The sequence below is a fragment of the Petaurus breviceps genome, unplaced genomic scaffold, assembly GCF_028583685.1.
Source record: "Petaurus breviceps papuanus isolate PSGF00001 unplaced genomic scaffold, PetGlider_PUasm1.0 685, whole genome shotgun sequence".
Lineage (NCBI taxonomy): Eukaryota > Metazoa > Chordata > Mammalia > Diprotodontia > Petauridae > Petaurus > Petaurus breviceps.
In genome coordinates, this window is record NW_027186455.1 from 1,831,134 (window position 1) to 1,856,732 (window position 25,599).

The 25,599-nt window shown below is 36.2% G+C and overlaps 1 protein-coding gene across 7 annotated transcripts in view; it reads left to right on the plus strand.

Moving 5' to 3' along the window:
* DICER1 (dicer 1, ribonuclease III) overlaps positions 1–25,163 on the plus strand; it is a 104,259-nt gene extending 79,096 nt beyond the window's left edge. For all 7 annotated transcript variants that reach the window (XM_069104258.1, XM_069104261.1, XM_069104257.1 and 4 more), the window contains 5 exons: positions 2,915–3,797; positions 10,118–10,386; positions 19,344–19,506; positions 19,599–19,674; positions 20,706–25,163. In XM_069104258.1, coding sequence (XP_068960359.1) covers positions 2,915–3,797; positions 10,118–10,386; positions 19,344–19,506; positions 19,599–19,674; positions 20,706–20,871 — 1,557 coding nt within the window. In that variant the 3' untranslated portion in view covers positions 20,872–25,163. The remainder of the gene's footprint in view (positions 1–2,914; positions 3,798–10,117; positions 10,387–19,343; positions 19,507–19,598; positions 19,675–20,705) is intronic.
* Positions 25,164–25,599: the final 436 nt, after the last annotated feature.

Genomic DNA, 25,599 nt, shown 5'->3' on the forward strand with positions numbered 1-25,599 from the left:
TAGTCACTTAGACTTCCTGTGGGCCCGGAAGCTCCTTGTAAGATTTTTGATTTTCACAATAGTTGGGAGTTTCTTATACCAATGAAATCACAGGTCCAAATCAATAAAATAAACTGAAATAAATTTATCAAAATATTTAATTTTCTTTTTACTTGGAGGAACAGAGATTTAATATGGTATTCAGCTACTTGTTACTAAAGCATTTTTATATTGTGCTGAACAGTTGTAGGTCATGGTATACAAGCAAAAAATTAAAAAATTCAGTTACCTAGAAGGCAGATCAAATATAGCTACATAAGGAAAATAATGGAGGGAAAATTTAAATTCATTTTCATGGAGACATGAAATTCAAAAATTGCACTTAAAATTTAATTAGAATTTGGAAGAATGTTAGAGGAAAAGATGGCATTAGTTGGGTAATCTTTAGCAAAATGTTAGCTTCCTAATAAAAACACAGACAAGTTATTCTGCTTTGTAGAGATCTATATTGAAAAAAGTTACTACATTAGTGTGGTGTGGGGGTAACTTCAATATTAAATAACTTTTAATTTTATATTTTGAACAATGCAGTATGAGGTGCCATCTTGGGTTTAACTAAATTTCTCCCATGTTGTGTGGTTTTCCTTACTTTTCACCCCACAACCCTCCTTCATTTGGCCTTTTGGCTAATAGAATGAAATTCCACAGCATCTCACTGTTCTTCATGCTTGATTTTAATCAATGACACTTCAACATCCACTTGTTGTTGTGCTTGAAATAATGCAAGAAGTCTATTTATTTGAAGAAACTAGTGTACAATTCCTATTTTAATGCTATGAAATAAGCATTTTAAAAGAACATTGGAGTGATTTAGGCAGGCTATCTGAGTTGCATATCTACATAGTATTTAAGCTTTCATTGAAAAGGTATGAAAACTTTTTTAAAAATTGTATCTTTTTCACCAGATTATGATGTATATAATGAGTTACATATATTACATGACAACAGGGACCATGCTTATTCAAATCAGAGGAAAACTTTCGCAGCCTAGCACAGTGCTCTGAATACACTATGTACTTATTAAAGGTTTGTTGAATTGAATTAAATGACAAACCTATATTGACCACCTACTGTTTGCAGAGCACTACTTTTTTCCCTTTTGGATTAAGGTACTGCCCTTGCCCTCAAAGATCTGCTGGGAAATATTTGATATACACGTGAAATATATATACATAAGAAAAAAAAGACATTAGTTCAACTGGAACCAGAGGTGTGCTGGTAAATGTTTTAACAGCCAGGTCTCCTAAAAGCTATGATACACTTTTAGGTTTAATCTGCATATTAATATTTTCTCTGTCACTTTCTCAAGTCTAGGAATAATCAACAGTACAATAAATAAATCCCTAATGTGTAGAGTTTGCCCATTTCCAAGGTATAAATGCTTATATTGAAAACTTTAAAATTGTTATGCAACTTGTTTTTAGTTAAAATTATCATAATTAATTGTTTTGTTTGCTAGTTTGGTCATTCAACACTCTTTATTATGAGAGCCAAAGACTGGCCTATTCATCAGGTATATTTCTAGCCTTATATTTCATATAGGAATTGTAACTTGAAAAACAACAGTTTTCAACATGAAGTATTTAATTTAGTTTTTCTATTATAATAGAAGCTAGTTTCCATTGTTCGTAACTTTGTGGTAAGGGTGAGGGCTGCTCTAGTACATTTGTTTTTATTCAAATTAGAAGTGGTCTTACAGTTCTGAGAAAGTTGTCATTATATCCATAATTTGATACCATTCCCTGATCTACACTTTATGAACGTATAGTAATAATTGAAATTTAAATATATGTGGTTGCAAATATTTGAGTTGTGCGTTAACCATTTTTTCCAAGAAATGTAGTAGAATTCCTCAACAATCTAATAAAATATTTGTAAATTTCTGAAATTCTTGAAAACAAAAGTAAAAAAAGCAACAACTCAAAATCATTTTAAAGGTTTTCACTTTTAAAATACAATTTTAAGATAAATTGGAAAAGGGTACTGTTGTTTGGCATGTTTCTAGCATTTCAGGAAAGGTATGTCGCTATTGAATCTTAGCATTTCCCAAATAAACTTTTGCCAAAGAAATTGGAATTAGCATAGGTTTCCTGAAAAAGTAGATTTATGCCCTTTGTCAGTCTAAATTTCTCACAAATTTTACTAGGTATAATAATAAATGATAGTATCCTAATAATAATTGTAGCATTTTTAAAGATACAGATACAATATAATAAAGATTTATTTAGTGCCTACTGTGTGAAAGTGGAGTGAATACCATATTTTTCCTTTTTAAGGAAGAGAATTTTGCTCTAATGTGTGTTTTTTATCCATATGCATAAATATTGCCAGAAACTGGCTCTACATTTTTCATGAAAACTTCAGTCATCTTTTCTCTTTATATATATATATATATATGGAGATCAAACCATTTAGTTACATCAAAAATTTTAACTTTAGTAACTGGAAAATCCCTTGTTTTAATTCCATTAGTATATTTTAAAGAATATTGGAGATTTTTTATATAAGGTATGTGAACATCCATGTGTGAAAGTATTCTTTTTAATTTATCCTTTAGAAGTTAGAAAGCTCAGATTAAACTTTGCATAATGAACATTAAAATATATGCTCTTGTACAAAATCTTAGTTCTTAGTGGATAAAGGTCACTGTGTAACTTCAAAAATAAACAGTAAAATGAACATGTCTTTGTTTATGTGATTAAGTAACTTATTTTATGTTAATTGAAAACAAATGGCTGATTTTTAAGTTGACTTTTAGTATTTGAAGTTGTCATTTGAAATTATCCATAACCCCTTGCTTTTATTGAATATCAGATTGCTTCTTAAAGTGGCAGTTATACTTCTACTTCACTTCACCCTGTTTTTGTCCTTTCAGACAAAAGACAACATGTTGGCAAATGGTAAACTGGATGAAGATTATGATGAGGAAGAAGATGAAGACCTGATGTGGAGGGTTCCAAAGGAGGAAGTGGATTATGAAGATGACTTCTTGGAGTATGATCAGGAACATATTAAGTTTATAGATAACATGTTAATGGGATCAGGGGCTTTTGTGAAGAAAATTTCCCTTTCTCCATTTTCAACCAATGATTCAAATTATGAGTGGAAAATGCCCAAAAAATCATCCCTAGGTAATATACCATTTTCATCTGATATTGATGATTTTGATTATAGCTCTTGGGATGCAATGTGCTATTTGGATCCGAGCAAAGCTGTTGAAGAGGATGATTTTGTAGTAGGGTTCTGGAATCCATCAGAAGAAAATTGTGGCATTGACACAGGGAAACAGTCAATTTCTTATGACTTGCATACAGAGCAATGTATTGCTGATAAAAGCATTGCAGACTGTGTGGAAGCTCTACTGGGCTGCTATTTAACCAGCTGTGGTGAGAGAGCTGCTCAACTTTTCCTCTGTTCTTTGGGGCTGAAGGTACTCCCAGTAATTAAAAGGAGTGATTGGGAGAACACGTTGTACTCCAGCAAGGATAATTTCAACAGTCAACAAAAGAATCTTTCGGTGAACTATGCTTCTATCTCTGTAGCCAATTTACAGTCTTCTTTATATAAAGACTTAGAATATGGCTGTTTGAAGATTCCACCGAGGTGCATGTTTGACCATCCAGATGCTGAAAAAACACTGAACCACCTTATATCAGGCTTTGAAAATTTTGAAAAGAAAATTAACTACAATTTCAAGAATAAAGCTTACCTTCTACAGGCATTTACTCATGCCTCCTACCACTACAATACCATCACTGGTAAGGTCTCCTAAAATACAGTTTTATTCCTTTCTAAATGAAACTTTGTATTGATTACCTTTTGGATTTATAGAGAGTTATACCTTTATGATCATACCAAATGTTTACTTTGTGTGAGAGCCAGGCTCTTTGGAAAACATGAAAACATTTATCCTTTCCTATGCTGGCATTCTCAATACTTACATTCATTAGCTTCTTTCTTTTTAGCATATATAGTCATGTTTGGACATACCTCCTTTTTACCTCTCTGCTCCAAATTTGAGCCTCCCTTATAACAAAGAAAAATAGCTAAGCAAAAACACCCATGACATTGTGTCTGTCAATTTATATGTTCTAGTTTAGTAATCACTCACCTCTGAGCAGAGAGGGTGGGAGATACATTTTATTTATCTGTTCTCTAGCACTTTGATTGCTTTTTTTAGTTGCTCAGGGTTGGCTTTTTTTTTTATTGATTTTCATTTTTGTATTATAGGCATTGTATATATTGTTCTTTTGGTTCTATTTATTTTGATCTGTATGAGTTGATACAATTTTCCCATGTTTCTCTTATTTCCTCATATTTGTAATTTCTTACTGTATAGTAATATCCCATTATATTCATATTCTACAGTTTATTCAACCATTGCCCTAATAGATTGATATCTGCTTTTTTTTTTTTTACCTTTGTGGCAGAAAATGCTGCTTTTTTAACCTTTTCCCAGTGATGAATACCAAAGTGTTGATGAATTTGGTAGTTTGGCAGCTCAAGCATTATAGATAATTTTTATAGACTGTATAAATTATATATTAATCTACTTAGAACAGAATCATAACTGTCTCTGTCTACCCTACCTAAGCTTCCCTTTCCCTCTATAAACACAATAATATGTTATTTTAGCTTCATCTATTTTAAGGTAACCCTATTCTTGTGGCTTTCCTTAAGTCTATCCTGCCTTCCTATTTGTTACCTTTTCCCCCTAGTTTTGTTTAACTTATTAATTTCTGTTTTCTCCCTTGCTTTTTTCTAGTTATTTCTTTCCTCTTTTCCTCTGAGTTAAGTAGTCTTGTAGAATCTCCCTTCCTCTCCTCCCTTTCAACTAGTTTATTAATTTTAAAATTTTTATGCCTTTTTCTAAAAAATCATTTATTTCCTTCATTCTCTTTGTTATGTATTTTCCCTTCCTATCTACTCTAGACTTTTCTTCTTTGATTCATGACCTTTATATTTATTTTGTCCTTCTTTAGTGTCTGTATTCCTCACTGAATTGAAGCCTCTGTGGTACCTGTTTTTAGTTTCCTTCTTCTAAACAGCTTCTATGTTATTGCCATATATATTATGATCCCTGATTCTTTCCATTTTGTTTTGTTCTCTTCTTAAAAATACCAATTCCTGCAAGAGATAGAGAGAATATTGTCCCATCCTAAGAATTTTTCTATGTCCCTGATTGTGCAGTTCATTATTGAACTTTGCTTCCTTCCCTTGGTAATTTTTTTCCTCCATTTGCCTTAAAATATGCTCTCTGGGTCCATGTCCTTCCACTCTTCTGTGTCAGTTGCTCCTAGGAGCTCAGATTCCTCTTCTCTTGAGACAGTGGAATGTTCTCTTGAGACATTAAATCACTGCAGACCATACCCATTGTAAGGTCTCCATCTCCCTTTATAGATATTTCTCTTCTCTCATAGGACCATTCATCAGTGCCCCTCCTACCACTAAAACAAGATCTCCCCATTTCTTTCTCTCTTTTGCAATCTTTCCCTTTGCACGTTTGCCCATTCTCCTGTAGGCTCTCTTTTTCCCGAGAGACTACAATAGTTATTTTCCCTTCAGTGTTAGCCTTTGATTTGTTTGGACTACTTCACATATTTCCCTCTATCATCTTTCTCCCTTTCCTCTGTTTATGTGTCTTCTGCATGGATTCATCTGTAGGCAGGGTATTGTGAAGTTTAGGTCATACTTTTCCACCATCATTTCTGTTTGTATTTTACTTTCAGTTTTGTCGTGTGCATTTAGAAAAAAAAATATCTTAATGGTTTTTCTGTCATTATTCTCGGTTTCTGTTAACCTTATATTTCTTTTGTCTCATTTTTTGAGAAGCAAATAATTTAACTACAATGTATCTTGAAATTTTCAAAAAAGGATTTTTTTTTCTGGAGGCAGTCTGATTTTGATCTTTGTTTTCTGTGATCAGGAGTTATGTTCAGCTTTCTTGTATTATATATTGCCTTATGATTTGAAATTTTTTGATGTGTGTTTTTCTGGGAGCTCTATAATCCTTAAGTTGTTTGTATACATCCTGTCTTTGAGATCAGCCTATTTTGCTTGTATAGAGATCATATTTTCTTTTAATGTTAATATTATTTGCTCCTCTTCCATTTTATGCTTCATTTTTGTGTTTTTGTATTTCCAATTAGTTGTTCTCTCATTTGTTTCCTTGGTGAGCCTTGCCATGATGGATTCAAGTTTTTCTATTCTGCTGATTATTTCTGCTTCACAAATTCTATTTTCACAATTTTATTTTCTACTTTCTATTTTCACAGTTCTTATTTTTTTCCTAAACTATTCAAGATCACCCTGTGGTGGTTCTGTGTTCTTTTTGCAATCCACCAGGTCTTCTGCCTCTCCAGTTGCTGATTCATTTTCCCTTTTCTTGCAGGATTTATTCATTGCTGTCTGAACTCTTTTAGTTGATCCTAGTGGCTTTATTTCTTTCTGTTATTAATTCTTTCCTGTTGCTTTCTCTGCATCTGCTCAAGTTTTTTTAGCTAAATTTTCTTCCACCAGAGATTTTTGATAATTTTAGTCTTTTCCCCTCGTATAGTTATCATTCACTTTCCAGCTCCTTCCCCTGGGGTAAGTAGTACTATAGTCCTGGAGCCGGACCTCAAAGCTTTCTTAGCCTCTTCCCATGCTTGCATTTCACAGTCTCCAACCATGTAGATAGTTGAAAGTGCTTTGTGTCTTGTGCATAATTCCTGTTCTAAAGATGTTTGAGAGGTATTGAAGATCAAGAGAAAATGTCTAATCCTCCATCTTGTTGGTCATGTGACCAAGAAGTCCTGTGCTTCCCAGGAATGCCTACTCAAGATGACTTTGTCTATAAGTTGGTTCCTGTACTTTGGATGAGGCTTTGTACCCTTTTGTTCTGTCTGATCTTGAGGAAAAAAAAAAAAAAGAAAGAACTGAAATTGCTTTAAAGCCCATCTGAAGTGCTACATTTTACACGAGGGCATTTTAATCTTCTAACCAGCTAGTCCCATTCTCCACCCCCACCCCTCACTTTCTACTTACTTTGTGTTTACTTTTTATAATAATAGTTAAATATAGTGCCTCTCAATGTTCCAGGATCTATGCTAAAACTGCTTTACAAATGTTATTTCATTTGACCCTAACAATAACACTGGGAGGTAGGTACTGTTGTTTATCCTTGTTTTACAAATAAGGAAACTGCGGCAAACAGAAGTTAAATGAGTTGCCCAGGGTGACACAGCTAGTAAGTGTCTGAGGCTGGAATTGAACTCAAGTCTTCCCGATGTCAGGCCTAGTGCTCTATCTAGTGTGACATGTCCCTGTCCATGCCCATGTGTTATATCTTTTCCTCTAAAGAATATAATTTTCTTGAGGACCAGGTCTATTTCATTTTTTGTCTTTGTCTCCTCAGTGACTGGTACAGATTTGTTGCTTAATAAATGCTTTTTGATTGATGGTCTCAATGGTTCTTGAATCAACATACAGAGATAGAGACTGTCCTTAGACTATTTCAATTGTCTTGCCCACACAGCAGGGAAATTTTAAAAATCACCGTAAGGGTGAATTGTGCATGAAACATTTGGAGCTTAGAGGCCTGGCTTCATATTGATGGTATTTGGTGATTATAAGCAGAGAATCCAAAAGTGAAGCTGAAATTTTTATTGAACTTAAATGAAAAATTATTTAAATTATTTCAGTGAGTTCTAAAAAAAGTTGTTAATGCTTCTACTTCCTCTTCTCCCCTCAACCCTTTAGGATATGTCTTCCAACCTCAACACTAAAATGAAACTGCTCCCTCCAAAGTTATCACTTATTTCTCAGTTGTGGAATCTGATGCTTTTCTTGGTCTCTTTTCTTCTCTTTACACTTCTTCTAGGTGATCTCATCAGCTCTCATTGGTTTGCAGGTGATTCCCATCCTTAGAACCAGCACCAGTCTCTTTCCTGAGTTTCAGTCTTACAGTAGCAATTGTCTATTAAAAATTTCAAATTGCACCTCAAACTTATCATGTTCAAGCCTAACTTATTATATTTTCTCCAAAACCCACGTCTCTGTTTGTGTTGAAGTCACTTCAGTTCTTTTAGTTTCCCAGCTTCATAACCATGGCATTATCCTCCACTTTTCCTCACCCTGTGTATGCAGTCAGTTGACAGATTTTGCTGTTGCTACCTCTACAAGATCTCTTGTTATCTTCTACTAACACAGCCCCTTGTGATCTCTAAGCTTTTAAAGCCCTTTACAGTCTGATCCTGAGCAATTTCCAGCCTCATCGGACATCACTCCCCCCACCACACTGATCCAGCTAAACTGAACTTCTGTCTGTTCCTCACCATGACATTCCACATACTCGCTCCGTGCATTTGTTCTTACTATTCCACATTCCTGCCCTCACCTTGGCCTCATAGAGTCCCTCGAATTTTTAAAGTTTCAGATCAGATACCACCATCTTCATGAAGGTTTTCCTGTTCCTCCCAATAGCTAGTGCTCTTTCTCTCAAACTATCTTATATTTAACTACTCTCTGTTAATTTTCTTTATATTTATTCAGTGGGCACATAATTAAGTTGTTGCCTCTCCTGTTAGAATATAAGCTCCTTGTGAGTGGGGATATTTCATTTTATGCATTTTTATCTCTAGTGGTAAGTGTTTAATAAATGCTTGATTATTATACTTAAAGCTACTAGAATCAAAACTGATGGAAAATATTGACGTTTTATACACATATTTCTTTTTTATTCATTATTGAACCAGAAAATTGAAGAGACTCTTTTTTTTTTTTGCTTTTTGGAGGGCAGTTGGGGTTAAGTGACTTGCCCAAGGTCACACAGCAATTTTTTGTGTTAAGTGTCTGAGGCCACATCCGAACCCAGGTCCTCCTGACTTCAGGGCCGGTGCTTTATTCACTGCGCCACCTAGCTGCCCCAACTCAAGAGACTCTTAATGAATAAGTCTCTTAATCATTTCTAAGATAGTAAAAATGATGGTTCATTATGACAGTTTTAAAAATCCTTTGACAAAATAGGTATATCTCAAATCTTTTTGTCTCAAATATCTCTAATCACAACTCTTTACTTTCCAGTTCATGGGTAGGTGTCAGAATCCAAGGCTGTTAGTTCATATCTAGAAAATGACCTTCCTTTTCCCAAAAGTCATGTTGAATAATGTAATACTGATTATGCCAAAGTAATGATATATGACTAAAAATATTAGAATAATTCACCCAATAATTGACTGCTTGGTCAAGTCAGTGCCCAAATATATGACAATGTCAAACTGGTAACTATTTCTTAGTGAGGAATCATTCAGGTTTTTATAAATGATGAAATAAATGACTCTTTTTATAGTATGAATTTTAGCCTATGAATTTTAATTCCCAGTGTCTTTTGGAATATAATCTCTCAATGTATCTTTCTGAAATATGTTAGTGCTAAAAACAATTTTTCCCCCAAAAAACCATGATGACAAGTCCAGTTAAATTTCTGCATGATGATTCAGTCAGCTTCTTTTCTCAAAAGTAAAATAAGGAGGTTGGATCGGATGTTCTGAGTTACCTACTAGATCATTCAAACGATGAGTTGATACAAGTACCTTTATAAAAAATGCAAGTTACATAAGACCAATTCATGGCTTGCTTGAAGTTTTTTATAGAAGGACAGATTCCTTCTTTGCATAGACAGATACTTTAAAGATAACATTTTACCTTTTATTTTGACACCATAATAATAGCTAGATATTAATTCCTACCACTTTCACCCCCTTCTCTCTATGGGGGACCAAGATTGTTTCTTAAAATCACTCAACACTTTTTAGTATTTTCCTTTGTGTTATTGTAGTTGTGGATATTGTTTTTCTGGCTTTCCTTACTTTTCTGCATATCTGTTCATAAGTCTTCCCAGGTCTTTCTCAGTTCTTTATATTCATTGCTTCTTGTATCACAGCATTTTCCATTATTCATATGTTCTGATATACTTAGCTATTCTCCAAAAGATAAACACTTTATTTCCAGATTTTGGCTGCCACAAAAAGTGCCAAACAGGTAATATTTTAAGAATTTGCTGTGGCAACTGCTTTAAAGAAATTTTTCTCCCTCACAGATTGTTATCAGCGCTTGGAATTCCTGGGAGATGCAATTTTGGACTACCTCATAACCAAGCACCTTTATGAAGACCCACGGCAGCACTCCCCAGGAGTTCTAACTGACCTACGATCTGCTCTTGTCAATAATACTATCTTTGCATCATTAGCTGTCAAGTATGACTACCACAAGTACTTCAAAGCTGTTTCTCCTGAACTATTCCATGTTATTGATGATTTTGTGCAGTTTCAGCTTGAGAAGAATGAAATGCAAGGAATGGATTCTGAGGTTAGTGGTTTCTGAGTTGTGTTGAATTTAACATAACTATGTTGCAGTATATTTGTAACCTTATAGTTTGATGTTTTAATAGCAGCATAAAGAACAGGTGAATGCCATTGGAAAGTGAATTGTACATTGAATAATGTCTTCAGGGGAACTTTTCTAAACTTATCTCATCTTCAAATAGCCCTTTTACAGGTGTGGTGGGCAGAGTCCAAATGGCCCAACAAGAAAATCCTCTCATTCTGTTTTGAAACTTTGATCCTTGAGAGCACAATGATAGGTGTACACTTCATTTCAGAGGACTTTTTCTTACCGTTCTTATTAGACTTAACGATTTCAGATTTTTTTTCTATTTGCTATGGTGAAAATAATGGCAACCAAAAGAGTCAGTCAATAAACAGTTATTAAGCACCTACTATGTGCCAGGCAGTGTGCTAAGATATTTTAATTTGGGGGAAAAAAAACCCATAGCATTATATAGTTTTTCTTTTTATACTGGTCATTTTATGTCAGCTAAACAGTTCTGATTCTGTTTGGAAAGGGAAGATATTCTTGAAAAAAAATGTCTGCTTGACATTTGTCAGGCTTTTCAATAACTTCAAAAGATTGACAGGGGAGCTAATTTTGATATGTTTGAGGTGTGGCTGCTGTTTTAGATTTTTTAATTGGAAAAGATACTAAATATCTAATGTCTCAGATTTTTGTATCCTTTCCACTCTTTTGCCAAGTCATCCACAAACCTTCTAATACTAGAAATAAAATAATTTCCTATCTTTCCTCTTAGCTTTGTCTTCATTTAACAATTTTCTTTTAAAGAGATAAAAAAAAACTTAATTTACTCCCTAAATAACCTACATCATTCTAATTACCCTATCCTTAGTTCATGTTTTTTCCAATTGTATTGGTAGAATCATTAGCACAGTTTGTGGCCTTTTGACACCAGGGCTAGTGATGGGAAGAGTAGATGCTTCCATGAATGGAGCCTTTCCATTTTCTTCAGATCCTTCATATCAGGATCAGAACTCTGTTATGTACCATTACACTGAATGAAAATTAAATAAAACTCATACTTTTTTCTTCATATTTAGAACTTTATAAAGTTAGCCATATATATAACTACCTACATACAATACCATTGTTATTTAGAGTGGAAGTGCTTTCACATAATATAAATGTCTGAGAGTCAATTTTTTTTTGCTTTTTTGGAGGGCATTTGGGGTTAAGTGACTTGCCCAAGGTCACACAGCTAGTAAGTGTGTCAAGTGTCTAAATTTGAACTTAGGTCTTCCTGACTCCAGGGCCGGTACTCTACTCACTGCGCCACCTAGCCGCCCCATGAGTCATTTTTTCTAAATGAATTTATCCCAGTTTTTTCTAGAGAGATTTAAGCATGCAATTACATGAGTTACTTGATAATTACTTTCTCCTTTCTCCTTTGATGTCAGGGTATCAAGCTGTTTTTGTAATCTTGGGACCATCTCTCTGTTTACATAAATACAAGTTTAAAAAAGTTACAGTCAGTAGTATGATATATTTATAATGGTAGTATGTACTTTTTGAGTGGGGTGTTTTTCAGTAGCTGTATTTTTAGCTTCATGTAGCTTGCTCCTATACATACCTGAAGATGTGCAGGTTAAAAATGGAATAGGATGCCTTGACAAAATTCCTGTCATTGGAGGTCTTGGGAAGGATGTTATAGAAAGAGATTAATGATTTGGGTAGGGATTGAATTAGGTGATGTCAGGTTCCTTATAGTTCTCAGATTCCATGATTCTAGGTAATGGGAAGTAATCTTTATTTCAGAATAATAAATAATTTGTCATTGCTATATCAGTTTTTTAGGGTTTAAGTACCTTTATTGCTTCTGAAAAGTATTGGGATTGATAGCCTGAGAAACTTCAGTTGTCAGCTTGTTCTGTTGCACAGAATGGGTTTAGCAGGTGGAAATGATAGTCATAAATAATGTAACTCCATTAATATAATTCTACCTTTTCCAGAAAGAATCATTATGATATTGAAAACTGTATGTTCTGTTTCATTCGAGACATTCAGCAGTAGTATTATTAGAGGATTTGGTGGGGCTAAAGGTAGTGAGTGATATTTGTCTACTAGGAATTGAATTAAAATGAGCTTGTTAAATGTTAGACAGTCACTCAATAAACATTTAAGTGCCTATGATGTATTTGCACTGTGCTAAATGTTGGGGATAAAACGAAAGATAAAAGGCAATCCTTGCTCAGGAGTTCAGTCAAATGAGGGAGATAGCATGTAAGCAACTATGTACAAACAAGCTAAATACAGAACAAATGCTAAATAATCAACAGAGAAAAGGCGCTACCATTAAGGGGATCAGGAGAAACTCGTTACAGATGGTGGGATTTTAGGTGGGACTTGAGGGAAGCTAGGAGAAAGAAATGAGGACAGAGGGCATTTTGTGCATGTGAATGCTCTCAAAATGCCCAGAGTCTGGAGGTTGAGTGTCTTGTTCAAGTTGCAGCAAGGAGACCACTGTTACCAGATCACAGAGTATGGAGGGAAAGAGGAGAGTTTGTGGTATAAGAAGACTGAAGAAGTGGGAATAATGGGGGTTATGAAGGGTTTTGAATGCTTGACAGAGGATTTTAATCTTGGAAGTAATAGAAAGTCTTTTGAGTTTATTTAGGGGAAAGGTGAGTTATGACATAGTCAGACCTGCACCTTAGGAAGATCAGTTTGACAGCTGAGTGGAGGAGGGACAAGAGAGGGGGAAAGCTTGTGACAGTGAAACCAACCAGCAAGCTATTGCAATAGTCTAAGCATGAGGTGGTGAGGGCCTGACTGTACCAAGGTGGTGGCAGTGTCTTAAGACAGAACGGGGCATATTCAAGAGGTATTGTAAAGGTGAAATTGACAGGCGTTGGCAACAGATTGAATGTAGGGGCTTAGAGAGAGTGAGAGGTCAGGGATTATACCTAGGTTGTAAGCCTGGGGGACTACAGTAATAGGGAAGTTAGGAAGAAGAGAGTTTTGGGGGAAAGATAACGAGTTCAGTTTTGACTATGTTGATTTTAAGATGTCTGTGGGATTTAGAGTTCAAGTTGTTGAGTAGGCAGTTGGAAATGCAAGTCTAGTGGTCAGCAGAGATGTTAGGGCTGGATATGTAGATGTGATAGCTGAATTCATGGAGCTGATGAAATCACCAAAGGAAGTAGTATAGAAGGAAAATAGAAGAGTGATGGGAGAGCGCTCTGTGGACCACCTACAGTTAAACAGGACCTGGCTAAAGATCCATCCAAGGAGACTAAGAAGGAACAGTCAGACAGGAAGAGACCCAAGAGAGGAGTGCCGCAGTAGAGAAGAAAGTATCAGATAGAAGATGATGATCAAGTGTCAGAGACTGTAAAAGGTTGAGGAGAATGAGGTTTGAGAAAAGACCATTATATTTGACAAAAAAAGAGATCATTAGTTACTTTAGAGGGAGGAGTTTTAGTTGACTCATGAGGTCTGAAAAATCAGATGAGAGCTTAAATAAGAGAGTGAGAGGAAAGGATGTGGTGGCAGCCTGTGTAAGATCACCTTCTCAAGGAGTTTAACCACAAAAGGGAGGGGAGATAGGGTAATAGTTAGCAGGGATAGATGGGTCAAATAAGGTTTTTTGGAAGATGGGGAGATATAAGTATCCTTGCAGTCAGTAGAGAAGCAGGTAGTAGACAGGATGGGATTGAAGACAAGTAAGAGTGGGCATGATGGGTGGGACAGTCTACTTGAGAAAGTAGGTTAAAATGGGGTCACTTGTTGCATGTAAATGTATTGGTTTTGGTGAGGAAAAGGACTGCCTCTTTATATGAGACAGATTATGGAGGAGATAGTAGCAGAAGGACCTGGGTGATGTAAGATGAGAAGGGAGGCAAGATGAGGGAGGTATTGATGAATGGCTTTATTCTTTTTTTTTTCCAGTAAAGTATGAGGCAAGCTTCTCTTCTAAAGAGGAGGGGGTGGAACAGAGCCCTGGGAGGTTGGAAGATGAATAAAAAGAGGATTTGCTGTGATGAGTAGGACCGTTAATCATGGAGATGTCGGAGGGTTACGTTGCCAGAAAGGTTACATAACATCAATATGTAGTAGACCAATTTACTGATTTTTCTCCAGCATCCATTAGCAGCACCTGTATGGGAGCAAAGGTGGGAGTGATCCAAAGCTGAGGCTTAGCACACAAAGATCTTTAATAGGGTAAGGGGACCAAAGGAATCAAGAAGAAAGTGTAGAGTTGAACTGGTTTATCAAAGGGTCAGGATGGAGATGAGGCAGAGGAGAGAGTGGCTTGTGCATGTATGATGACCTGGGAAAGAACTGAAGGGTCAAGGGACTGGAGGTCATAGTGTGGACAAAGAATAGGCTTTGGGGTTGCAAGGGAGGTGTAGAATGACAGTAGATTCTGATCAGGTAAGGGAATTTCAGATTCATGAGCATGTAAACAGTGCATCTGTAAGTGGTGGCAAGACCAAGGGTATGACCATCTTTGTGTGTAGCTGAGGTGGGTGGAAGGGTAGGGCAGGTGAAATAAGCAAATTGAACAACTGTCAAGTTACTGTTTTGAGGGAGTATCTACATATATATTGAAGTGTGTGGGTAGGAGTAGAAGAGAAAAAAGACTGAGTCAGACGTTGAACTCATTAAAGAAAGAAGTGGGCTGTCTTGGAGATCAGAAGACAATAGCTCCCAGAATTTCGATTGAATGGTAGATATGGATTGAGTGAACCTCAGAAGGAGAGGTTACTGAATGATGATATGGAGGAAAAACCTGGAAGTGGCAAGGCGTATTCCAGTTCCTCCACTTCGGCCAGTGACTTAGGAGAAGTCTACCCTTCATAACTTGCCATCCCCACTTTTTCAGCGTTTTTATATCGCCATACTCTCTTCTCTGACCTCCGTATATCTGTGCTCCAGCAACACTGGCCCCCTTGCTGCAACTTTTGACAAAACTCCCTCCTACCTAGCTTCTCAGTCCAGCCCTGGCCACAGTAGGGGGCCAGTTTCTTAGTGAGAAACAGAAGAGTGGGAGGAAAAGACATGAGGACAGTGTGTTTGTTGCCTGTGGAGCAGGCATTCTGGAAAGCATATGGTATGGATGGGGTTGGGTAGGTGAATGGGAATAAGAGATGATGCAGTAAGGCACAGGAAGGGGGTTTAAATGAAGACTTGGGGGTTTGGGATCACTAGGGTGGGGAGATTATGAGTTTTAGGTATACTTTCATCGTCTTTAGGGGTTTGTCCTTTAGGTGGATCCTGCTATAGACAGTTCAAGTGAGGGGACAGATACTTAGAACTGGAAGGAATGTTGTTACTCCTTTTTCCCTAAATTCACTTCTTTCCCCCCCACCCCCACCCCCACCCCAGTTAAGCCCAGGTACCAAGCACCAGCTAACTCAGAACCTTACAAGTCCCAGAACCCTAGGTATTCTCATTGTCTGCCTTCCCCCCTCCCCACAATTTGGAGAACTCCTCAGGGTAGCACCTCTCCAGGTAATTATTGTTTTGATTTATATAACCATTATGTAATTTAGAGCTAATTTAATCTAGCTCTTTAGTATGTCACTTGTATTCTTTAATTTTTTTAAAAAGTCTGAACTTAAGCACCTTCCAAAATGAGCATTTCCATATGTAAAAGTAGAACACAAAATAAGGATTATACAGAAACTATGAATCTTGATTTCACTGCTTGATTCTTTAAGCATATAATAAATTCAGACTTTTGTTTTTTAAAAAAACTGTCTTGATTATACTCTCTTCTGAGTTTTATCCTGTATGTCTATACTTTTAAAAACATGTCTCCTTGACCTTCCTGTCTTTAACTTTTCTTCTTTTTGGGAGCACCACCATTGGTAGTCTTTCTACCCTCCACTTCCCCAACCTCTCTCTAATTAAAAACAGAAGGGGGAGGGGGAGAAGGAAGGGGAAGAGTTCTTTTAATAAATAAGCATAGCCAAGTAAAACAAATTCATACGGTGGCCATTTTATAAAATGTATGTTTCCTTCTGCACCTTGACTCCATCATCTCTGTGAGGAGGTTAACATGCTTCAGCATAATCCTACCTATTTTGTTGGTTGAGAGTTGTTTTTCCTTATATTGTTGTTGTCATTGCATAAATTGTTTCCTGGTTCTGCTCACTTCACTTTGCATCAGTTCCTACTTCCTAGGATTCTTTGGATTTGTCTCTTGTCATTTCTTACAGTACAATAATATTTCATTACATGCATATATTCCAGTTTGTTCATCCATTCCCAGATGATGAATATCTACTTAGTTTCTAGTTTGTTGCTTGTTTGTTTTTTTCTTTTAATCTCCCCTTCAGGACCTAAAAGTGTATTTTGCTTATGACCACTTCTTCCCAAGTATCATTTCCCCTTTTAGCTCTACCTTTCCTCCGTCTCCAGCTATTTCCCTGTCAAATCTGATGTATTGCTACACCAAACCGGTGTGTGTGTGTATGCACACACATACACACGCGTGCACGCACACACACACATTCAGTCTTTCTTTGTAAAGTAAGAGTTAGATTCTTCTGATGCCTGTCTCCTCTCTCCCCAGTTAATTATAAGAAAGAGTAAGTTCCACCCCCTTCTCCCTTCTTTGTACACTAGTGTGTTTCTTACCTTTTTTTTCCCCCATTTAAAATTCTCAGAATAGAACCAGTCCACCCCTAGATCTCTTGGATGGAGGCAGAATTGGGGGTCTCTGTCCAGAAGAACATAAACTTTCTGAGCTTCTTTCTCCTGCTCTTCCTCCCCCGAGGTTGTTAGGGGCCCCTGACATGTGTTGTAAAGGTGGCAAGGTGACATTCGCTTCCCTGATCACCCACATTGCATTCAGCATCTTCTCCTGGCTTTGAGGGTTTTGGGGGGTGGAGAGGGAGAAGGTATTTTCACCCACAGCAAGGAGTTAGGGATCTTACCTGTGTTATCCCCAGAGTACTGTGACCTAATAGGCACAGGCACGTGACCTTTGGGGAGAGATTTTAGGGGAAGTCTTTCCTGACTTCCCAATCCTAGTTAGTTCTTAAAGGATCCCTACACTTTTACACCCAGTGTATTTTTTATCTGTTAGCGAAGCACTGCTATCTTTCTCCTCTCCCCTTCCCTCCCGCAGTAGGAGGAAACTTCTCAGACCAAAAATGTGGACTCTTGTTCTGAATTATAAGAGGAGATTACTTTGGAGTGTATGAAACTTCCCTCTAAACCCTTCATATTTCCTTAATAGCAAAAAGTCAGTCTGGCAGAGCAGCTTGTTGTCTTCCCTCTCATCTGAATCAGCTACAGGCATTGTGTGAGTTCTTTCTCACTGTACCTTCACACCTCTGGTCACTGGCTGTCTGTTTTGCAACTGAGTCAATAGGCCAACTGGACTTTTCCTAAGCTTTGTACCACTGCTCCTGCCTTCTCATTATGAGGGCTTCTGTCTGTTGTCCTGAGGAGTAGCCAAGGGATAGAATCCTTCGTCCTCTTAGTAACCTTGGGCGTTAATCTTTTGGAGGTCCAAGGGGTTAAATCCTTTTGACCACTGAATACTCTTGCAATCTTAGACTCTCAGGCACACAGACACTATACTTCTTGTGCAATATTCCCCCTCCCATGGATGTTGTACTCCAGGGGATTTCATCCTCTGAAAAGCCATCCTGAAGGTGATTCTCTTTCCTTTCATCTTCAGACACCAAGTGCAGTATGAAAAGGTAGAGAATTGGTCTCGAAAGGTGACATGGATACACAGGAGTGGCAGTGCTTTATACACAGGAGTGGCATAGGAATGTGGACCCCATTGTCCCTAGTTCCACAGACAGCATATGAGACTGTTGGTTCAGTTCGCAGTGGAATGCACACTGATCAAAGGCCCCTGAAGGCCAAGAGCCATTTAAGGTTCAAACTCAGATAAAATTTTTAAACAAAGAGCTGATGTGGTTCTTAGAGAAAACTGCCCTGTCAATAGTGAGGTGAGGCAGTGGGGGGATTATGGACCACTGAAATGAAGGCATTCTCTGAATTGCCTAATAAGGAATGAGGAACGAAGGGCAAGGAGCCAGGAAAATTAACTCTAAGCCACAGCATAGAAGTGATGGTGGCAGGGGAGGCTGGGAAGGAGGAATTCTGGGTTAGTTAAGCTTTAGCATACATGCATTCAGGGGGAGCAGGGACTGAACCAGTCAGAATGGGTTTTATAGGCTCATGGGATTTTTGGATATTTCTGGCTGTTATAATTCCTTATAGTAGGGTGTTTCTTCCTGCCTTTACTCATCTCTCCAGCCTTAGTTTCAAACCATAGCACTTGGCTGCCTATACTTGTCTCTAATACACCCTTGATGCTTTCTCCTGGGAGCCTTTTTGCTTTCACTGACTGGATACAGTCTTACGGACTCCATGTTTCTGGTACATTTCTGACTATACTAGGAGACTACATTCTTATTTACTTATTCTGTTGGCTATTCTAGTGACTATTGCCCATGGTCTTCTGACTGACGTTTCTGCATTTCTGGGTTGAAGAAATCACTTAATGTAATTTCTCTTTGGATTTCTTGATCATTATTCAATTCCATATGATTTTTAGGTTTTTGCTGTTGTAGATGTGTAGCAGCTGGACTGGCTGTATGAATCCTTTTAAGACAACCAACTTGGCTGGAAGTATCTCCATAATTGGTATTCTAAATAAACAAAAAAAAAGTCTTCCTATGGCAACAGTTCTTTTGTTTAGTTTAGTTGAGGTTAGGGGCCTATTTTTTAGTTGCATTGTCAGCTTTGATTTTTTTTTTAATATGGTACAGCATTGTGGTTTATGTTTTGTTTGGGATGTTGAGAAAGTTGCTGACCTTTACTGAAATGAAACATCAAGGAAAATGATTATGTTGTGTGAAGATTAGTTTTAAAAATATGTTTTTCCCCCTGATGTTCCATGAAATAACTTTCTTTAACTTTCTTTAAATTTCTTTCTTTAACAGCTCAGACGATCTGAGGAGGATGAAGAGAAAGAGGAAGATATAGAAGTGCCGAAGGCCATGGGAGATATATTTGAATCTCTTGCTGGTGCCATTTATATGGATAGTGGAATGTCATTAGAAATGGTTTGGCAAGTCTACTATCCGATGATGCGACCATTAATAGGTATTATATACTTCCAAGAAATGATGACTTTATGTAAAATAATTTCTCTCCCAGGGAACATTATTCATATTATGTTTTTAATCTGATTATAGAAAAATTTTCTGCTAACGTGCCCCGTTCTCCTGTGCGAGAATTGCTTGAGATGGAACCAGAAACTGCCAAATTTAGGTAAGAAGAAACTCACCTGCAGGCTTAAGGTCAATTCAGCAGTCATAAGTTCTGCTTCACTTATGTGGTTCTCCTATGTGACAGTCAACTAAATGACATCAGTAACAATAACTAGTAATTCCTATAGGGGAAATGATACTTTTTCATGTAGAAGTTCCATGGATGAGTAAAAAGATCACCAGCAAGGAGAGTGAGAAGCCCCAGGTAGCACTATGGTGAACAAGGCACTTCTCCTCTCATCCTGGGTTTTCTCATTTATAAAACTGGAATAATCATATGGTACCACAGATCTTTTTATAAGATTTAAAGCTGGGAGGGATTTTAGGTGATCATTTAGTGCTATCCCTTTACTTCACACTTGAGGAAACTGAGGCCCAAAGTAGTTAAGTAAGTTGCCTAACATCCCACATATATAATAAAGAGAAGAGCTGAGGTGATTTTTAACTCTGGTATTTTGATTTGATAGGATTTCTCTGAGGAATGCTTTGTTAAATTGTACCTATTTGTTTGTTTATTGATAGACAGATATAGATATACCCATAGATATAGCTATATCTTTGATATTAATACTTGCTCTGTATTATGGTTTGTTGGCCTGAGTGAAGAGGAGAGAAAGCTTCTGCAGAATTAAATATATTTATTGGGTATAAATATATACAGCTTAAATTGAGATTTTAAATTTAGTGATTTTTTAACATAAATTGATTTTAAGGGAAGTTATTTTAATGTGGTTAAGTGTTAGTCACATTATCAGATGTTTTGGGTTAAAATCAAATCAGTCTTGGTCTCTATTACCATAAGCTTTAATAGTCACTAAAAAATCTGAATCGATAGTAATTTTATTTGTGAGGGTTCTATCATTTCAACAGTCTGTTCCTTGGTAATTTTATGTCTTCTAGCTTATTTGCCCACAACACATTTTACTTTAACCATTTTATGCGGAACCAAGGAACCAAGGCAAGGCTAACTCTTTTATGCTGTCTCCTCAGAGTGTGATTGGGCCTCTCATAATGAATGTTGATTTTTTTCAGCCCTGCAGAGAGAACCTATGATGGGAAGGTCCGAGTTACTGTGGAAGTAGTAGGGAAGGGAAAGTTTAAAGGCGTTGGCCGGAGCTACCGAATTGCCAAATCTGCAGCTGCAAGGAGAGCGCTACGCAGCCTCAAAGCAAATCAGCCTCAGGTTCCCAACAGCTGAGACGCCCACTTGGAAACAAAGAGCAAAACTGAGAGCAAAACACATTTTTTAAAGAATTTTAAAGTTGATGTTGAGAGGAACAAATTGAAGACAGAATTTAAAGTTTGTTTGAAAACAGAGTAGTAGCAGAGTCAAACATTTAACATGTATAAAAAATGTTGCAACTAATGGTAGTTTTAGTCTTTTGCGCAAACACAATCTTGTCTTCTTTCCTCACTTCTGCTTTGCTTAATCACAAGAGTGCTTTAATGATGACATTGAGCAAGTCTCCAAAACCATTGTTGTCAGGTCTTTTGTCAGTGCAGCTTTGCTTAGTGTTAGAAGGCCAGGGAGCATACAACTGAAGCAGTTGCTAGATTTCTATAGTGTGATCTTGAAATTCCTCCATCTGTGCATTAGTGCCAGTCATGAAACAGTTTATAAACCGTACTGAATGATGTGGGATGAGAGAAAATAAGTGTGCCAGTCAGTATTGTCCTCTATTTCCATGTTATCTTAGTGTCAGATGACTCCCAATCATTCTTGCACTTATTAGTTAGGGACGGATTTATAATTGAAATGGCTGGGCTGGCATACTGTTAGAATAAAATTTCAGTTTTCTGATGCCACATGATCTTGCATAGAAAAGGTTCTTGCCTTAAAAAGTAAAACCCTCATGGATGTGCTTTTTTATTTCTAATCTTTTTAGAACAAATTTATTTTTCATTCCCTGCATTTTATCATGTGTCATATGAGGAAACAGCTCAATATTTACAATTCATTAATGTAGCTGGATTATAATACTTTACCTTCATAGTGGACGTACATAAATTATTTGAAGAGAAAACACAGAAGATATGGTTAATCTATGGAATTTTTCAATGCCATAAATACAAGTGGTCTTTGGCTAAATCTTTAATTTCTTTGAAAAATGCCAGCTAGATAGTTCTAATTAAGGGAATGTTTATGGGGAAAAATTTTGCCATGGAAGCCAAGCCGTTGCTCTAACAAAATAACCTTAGACATATCACACCTAAAATATGCTGCAGATTTTATAATTGATTGGTTACTTATTAAAAAAAAAACCAGAGCACCTTTACACTTAGACTTCTCATAGGAATTTCTTACTGTGCTTTTCACAATGTTGCATGCGTGTGTCACCTACCAAAGCTCTGCTGTTAAATGCCAGGAAAGTTTGATGTTAGAGATAAACTGCCGTACTCTGGACGCCTATTATTTAGGTCATTGATTTAGAGAAACTAGCTCATTGTTGTTTCAGTCTATTTGAAAAAAAAAAAAGAGAGGAAAAAAAGTTGCATTTGTAGGCTTTGGGCCTAAATTTCTTTGATTAGATTTGGTAGGCACTCTTCACTTAAATACCTCAGTTCTTTTATTTTTCTTTTGCATGCATTTTTTTTTTCTGTTTGGTGCTATGTTTATGTATTATGCTTGAAATTTTAATTTTTTTTTTGCACTGTAACTATAATACCTCTTAATTTACCTTTTAAAAAGCTGTGGGTCAATTTTGTACTCCCACCAATATACCAGTAGAGGTTTGCTGCAATTTTGCTCCATTAATTATGCTTGAAGTTTGAGAAAGCTGAGCAGAGGTATTTGATGTTTTCCAGCCATCAGTCTGAACTTGATGCTTCATGTAATGCTGTTTTTGATGTGTTAACTCACAGTTGAATACTGTATTCCCTGCTTTTAACTGCTCCAGAGAACACCCCTTTGTGCATGCACACGAAGAGAACTGTCAGCTCCAGCTTTCAAAGAAGCCTGAATGACAGGGGAGATTAAGCTTCTTGGAAATTAAGCTTATTTATTGGACTCAGATGTCTTAAAATTTGAATCGAGATTCTAAATTATTTAATTAGTTTTAAGAACAAATTAATTTTAAGGAAAGTAATTTTAATGTGGTGATGTTTTTTAAAAAAGATCTCAACCTAAGATGTCATAGCATGCTAAAACCAAGTCAATCTTGATCTGTATTACCATAAATTTTTACAGCTGCTAAAATAAGGATTGATATTAATTTTATTTTCATTGGTTATATGTGGCAGTCGTTTCAACAATCCCTTGGTAATTTATAAAATACCTGATGCCAAAAATTAAAGTTTTAGGATAATTTTAAAGAAATGAGTAGAAATGCTAATTTTTAGACAAATTAATAGAAATTCCATTATCTCCTGGCACTAAGATCAAATGTTTTCAAAGTGACACAACATTGGAGAAAACATTCCTCAGTATCTTTTGTAACTTAAAAAAAATTAGTAATCTCAGTTGATATTAAAACAAAATTAGGTCATAGGATTCTCAGGGGTTCAAATTTCCTGCTGCCATCAAAATATTTTATTAACAGCTATTCCATTTATGTTGGGGGAGAAAGAACTTAATTTAATTTGTATCTTGCCTTTATGAAGCATTCAGTGATCCCCTCGTTACTAGGCGAGACTATGACTTAGGTATCTGAAATAGATATCTTGTGACTGCTAAACTATAGTTCCTGCTGCTGATATGTTTTTGATCCTGTAAATTTCTTCCCAGTGTAACCTCAATGAAATGTTTTGCATCCATCTATTAAGATAACTCATCCTATGTTGCCATGTAATAGAACTTTGTATTCCCTTCTGTTCACGTGTCTGCAGTGTTGAGCAGAAAATACTGTTAAAGATCTGATAGTTTGAGGAATAGTCAGTCATAGGAGACTGTTGCACCCAATCTTGAGAGAGGGTCTGCACAGACTCCTTCTGAGAGGATTGTGTGGGGCTTAGTTGGCATGAACCTCCAAACATTAAAAAAAAATTCTTATTTCTATTATACTGTACTTTCAACAATTCTAACTATGCTGCGTTTTTAATAGCTTTTTTTTTTGCGCTGTTCTGTTCATGTAGCACAATTAAGCATTGCACTTGGTACCATGCTTTACCTCATTTCAAGGAAAATATGCTTAACAGAGAGGAAAAAATGTGGTTTGGCCTTGCTGCTGTTTTGATTTACTGAATTTGAAAAAGATAATTATAATGCCTGCAATGTGTCATATACTTGCACAACTTAAATAGGTCATTTGTAATGTCTGTGGCATTTTTACTGTTTGTGAAAATACAACAAAGATGTGTTAACAAAAATCTTAATTATGTTTTTAAATTGTTGGTTATATTTTTATTGTTATGTGAAGTGATTAAAATTAGAATGACCTCTGACACTCCTGTAATTATCTCTGAACAAACCAATATTTCACATACCTGGTGCGCTAGACTGGCTTCTGAAAGAGGCAAGCGCCTGAAACAATGCGCCCCGTTTAAATATTGAGAAACTGGTTCTGTTTGTTCAGTTCATAACAGCTTGTTCTTTCAGCATTGTTACTGGAAGCTATGCTGTGACTTAAGAGTACAGAATATAATAGAAATTTAAGCCAACCACAGTACAGTCTCAGAACTCAGTGAAAGGCCCATTGACTTAAGACTATGAATGCTGAGTTAAGACTTCAGCTCCTTTACATTCAGACGGTGCCACCCAGCTGAGATCCTGAGACCTCTATTTACAGTATACATAAAATCCATCCCTCATGGGGCTTTCATATCTACAGAAAGGAAATTCACTTGTCATATTTGTTACCTTATAAAGTGATTTTAAGTATGTTCAAATGTGTATATTTTTCAACCACTGATTAATTTTCAGGAATTTATTTCCAAATGAATTCCTTTATTTTATACTGTACATTAAGTGTTTTTAAGTAAGATATGCCATTTTAAGACCAAGACTATTGTTAAAAATGAATATCAAAATTGTGGTTACACCAGTTGGGAAATTTCCATTGCGGTAGGCCATTATATATTCCACTAGCAGTTAAAATGAAAATTTTCAAAGGTAACTTGTAAATACATTTCAATCATTCGTTGTGTCGATTTTTTTCCCCAGCCCACTTCTATGGGCAGCAACCACAGACAATTTTAAATTGCTTTGTCAATGCACTCAATATTCACTGCAGCAGCAGGTTGTGTAGCAAAAAGCGCAAATGTTTTGTGAACAGGAATGGAAAAATTGCAGGCTTTTTAAAATTGTAAATAGTTTTGATGTAAAAGATGGTTAAAATCAAGTAGAATTAATAACAAATATAATTTGATGGACAATAAAATATTTACCATCACATGCTGCAGCTGTCTCTAAGGGACATAAAATGTAATTCATTCATACTGTAATCATGCTGCAGAAATTTGCAGTCTGCACCTTATGGATCACAATTACCTTTAATAGTTTTTTTAATGTAATAATTGTAGCTGAGTATATCTCCAATAAAGTTATGGTCTGTTCACTTTGAGTCCTTTTTTTTGTTTTATTGCAAGCTCTGAAATTTTCAAAATTGAAATAGGGTAGATTTTTGTTCTTATTTAAAGGGCTTACACTTTAGAATTGTTTTGATTCACTGAACTGGATAATTTTACGTCTAAAACTCACTTAAATTAGGTAAGGGTAGGGAAGGGAAAAAACAGTTATTTAGTGTCTACTCTGTGCTCATTTGATCCTTACCAGCCCTGTAAGGTAAGTACTATTAGTATTTCCATTTTATATTTGAGGAAACAGAGGCAGAGATTGAATAACTTGTGCAAAGTCATATAGTTTATTAGTGTCAGAGGCTGGATTTGATCTCAGGTCTTCCTGACTCTAGGCCCAGTATTCTGTCTACTCTGCCATCTAATTATTAAATTTTCTAAAGCACTAATTTACTAAATTATTAAAAGTACTAAT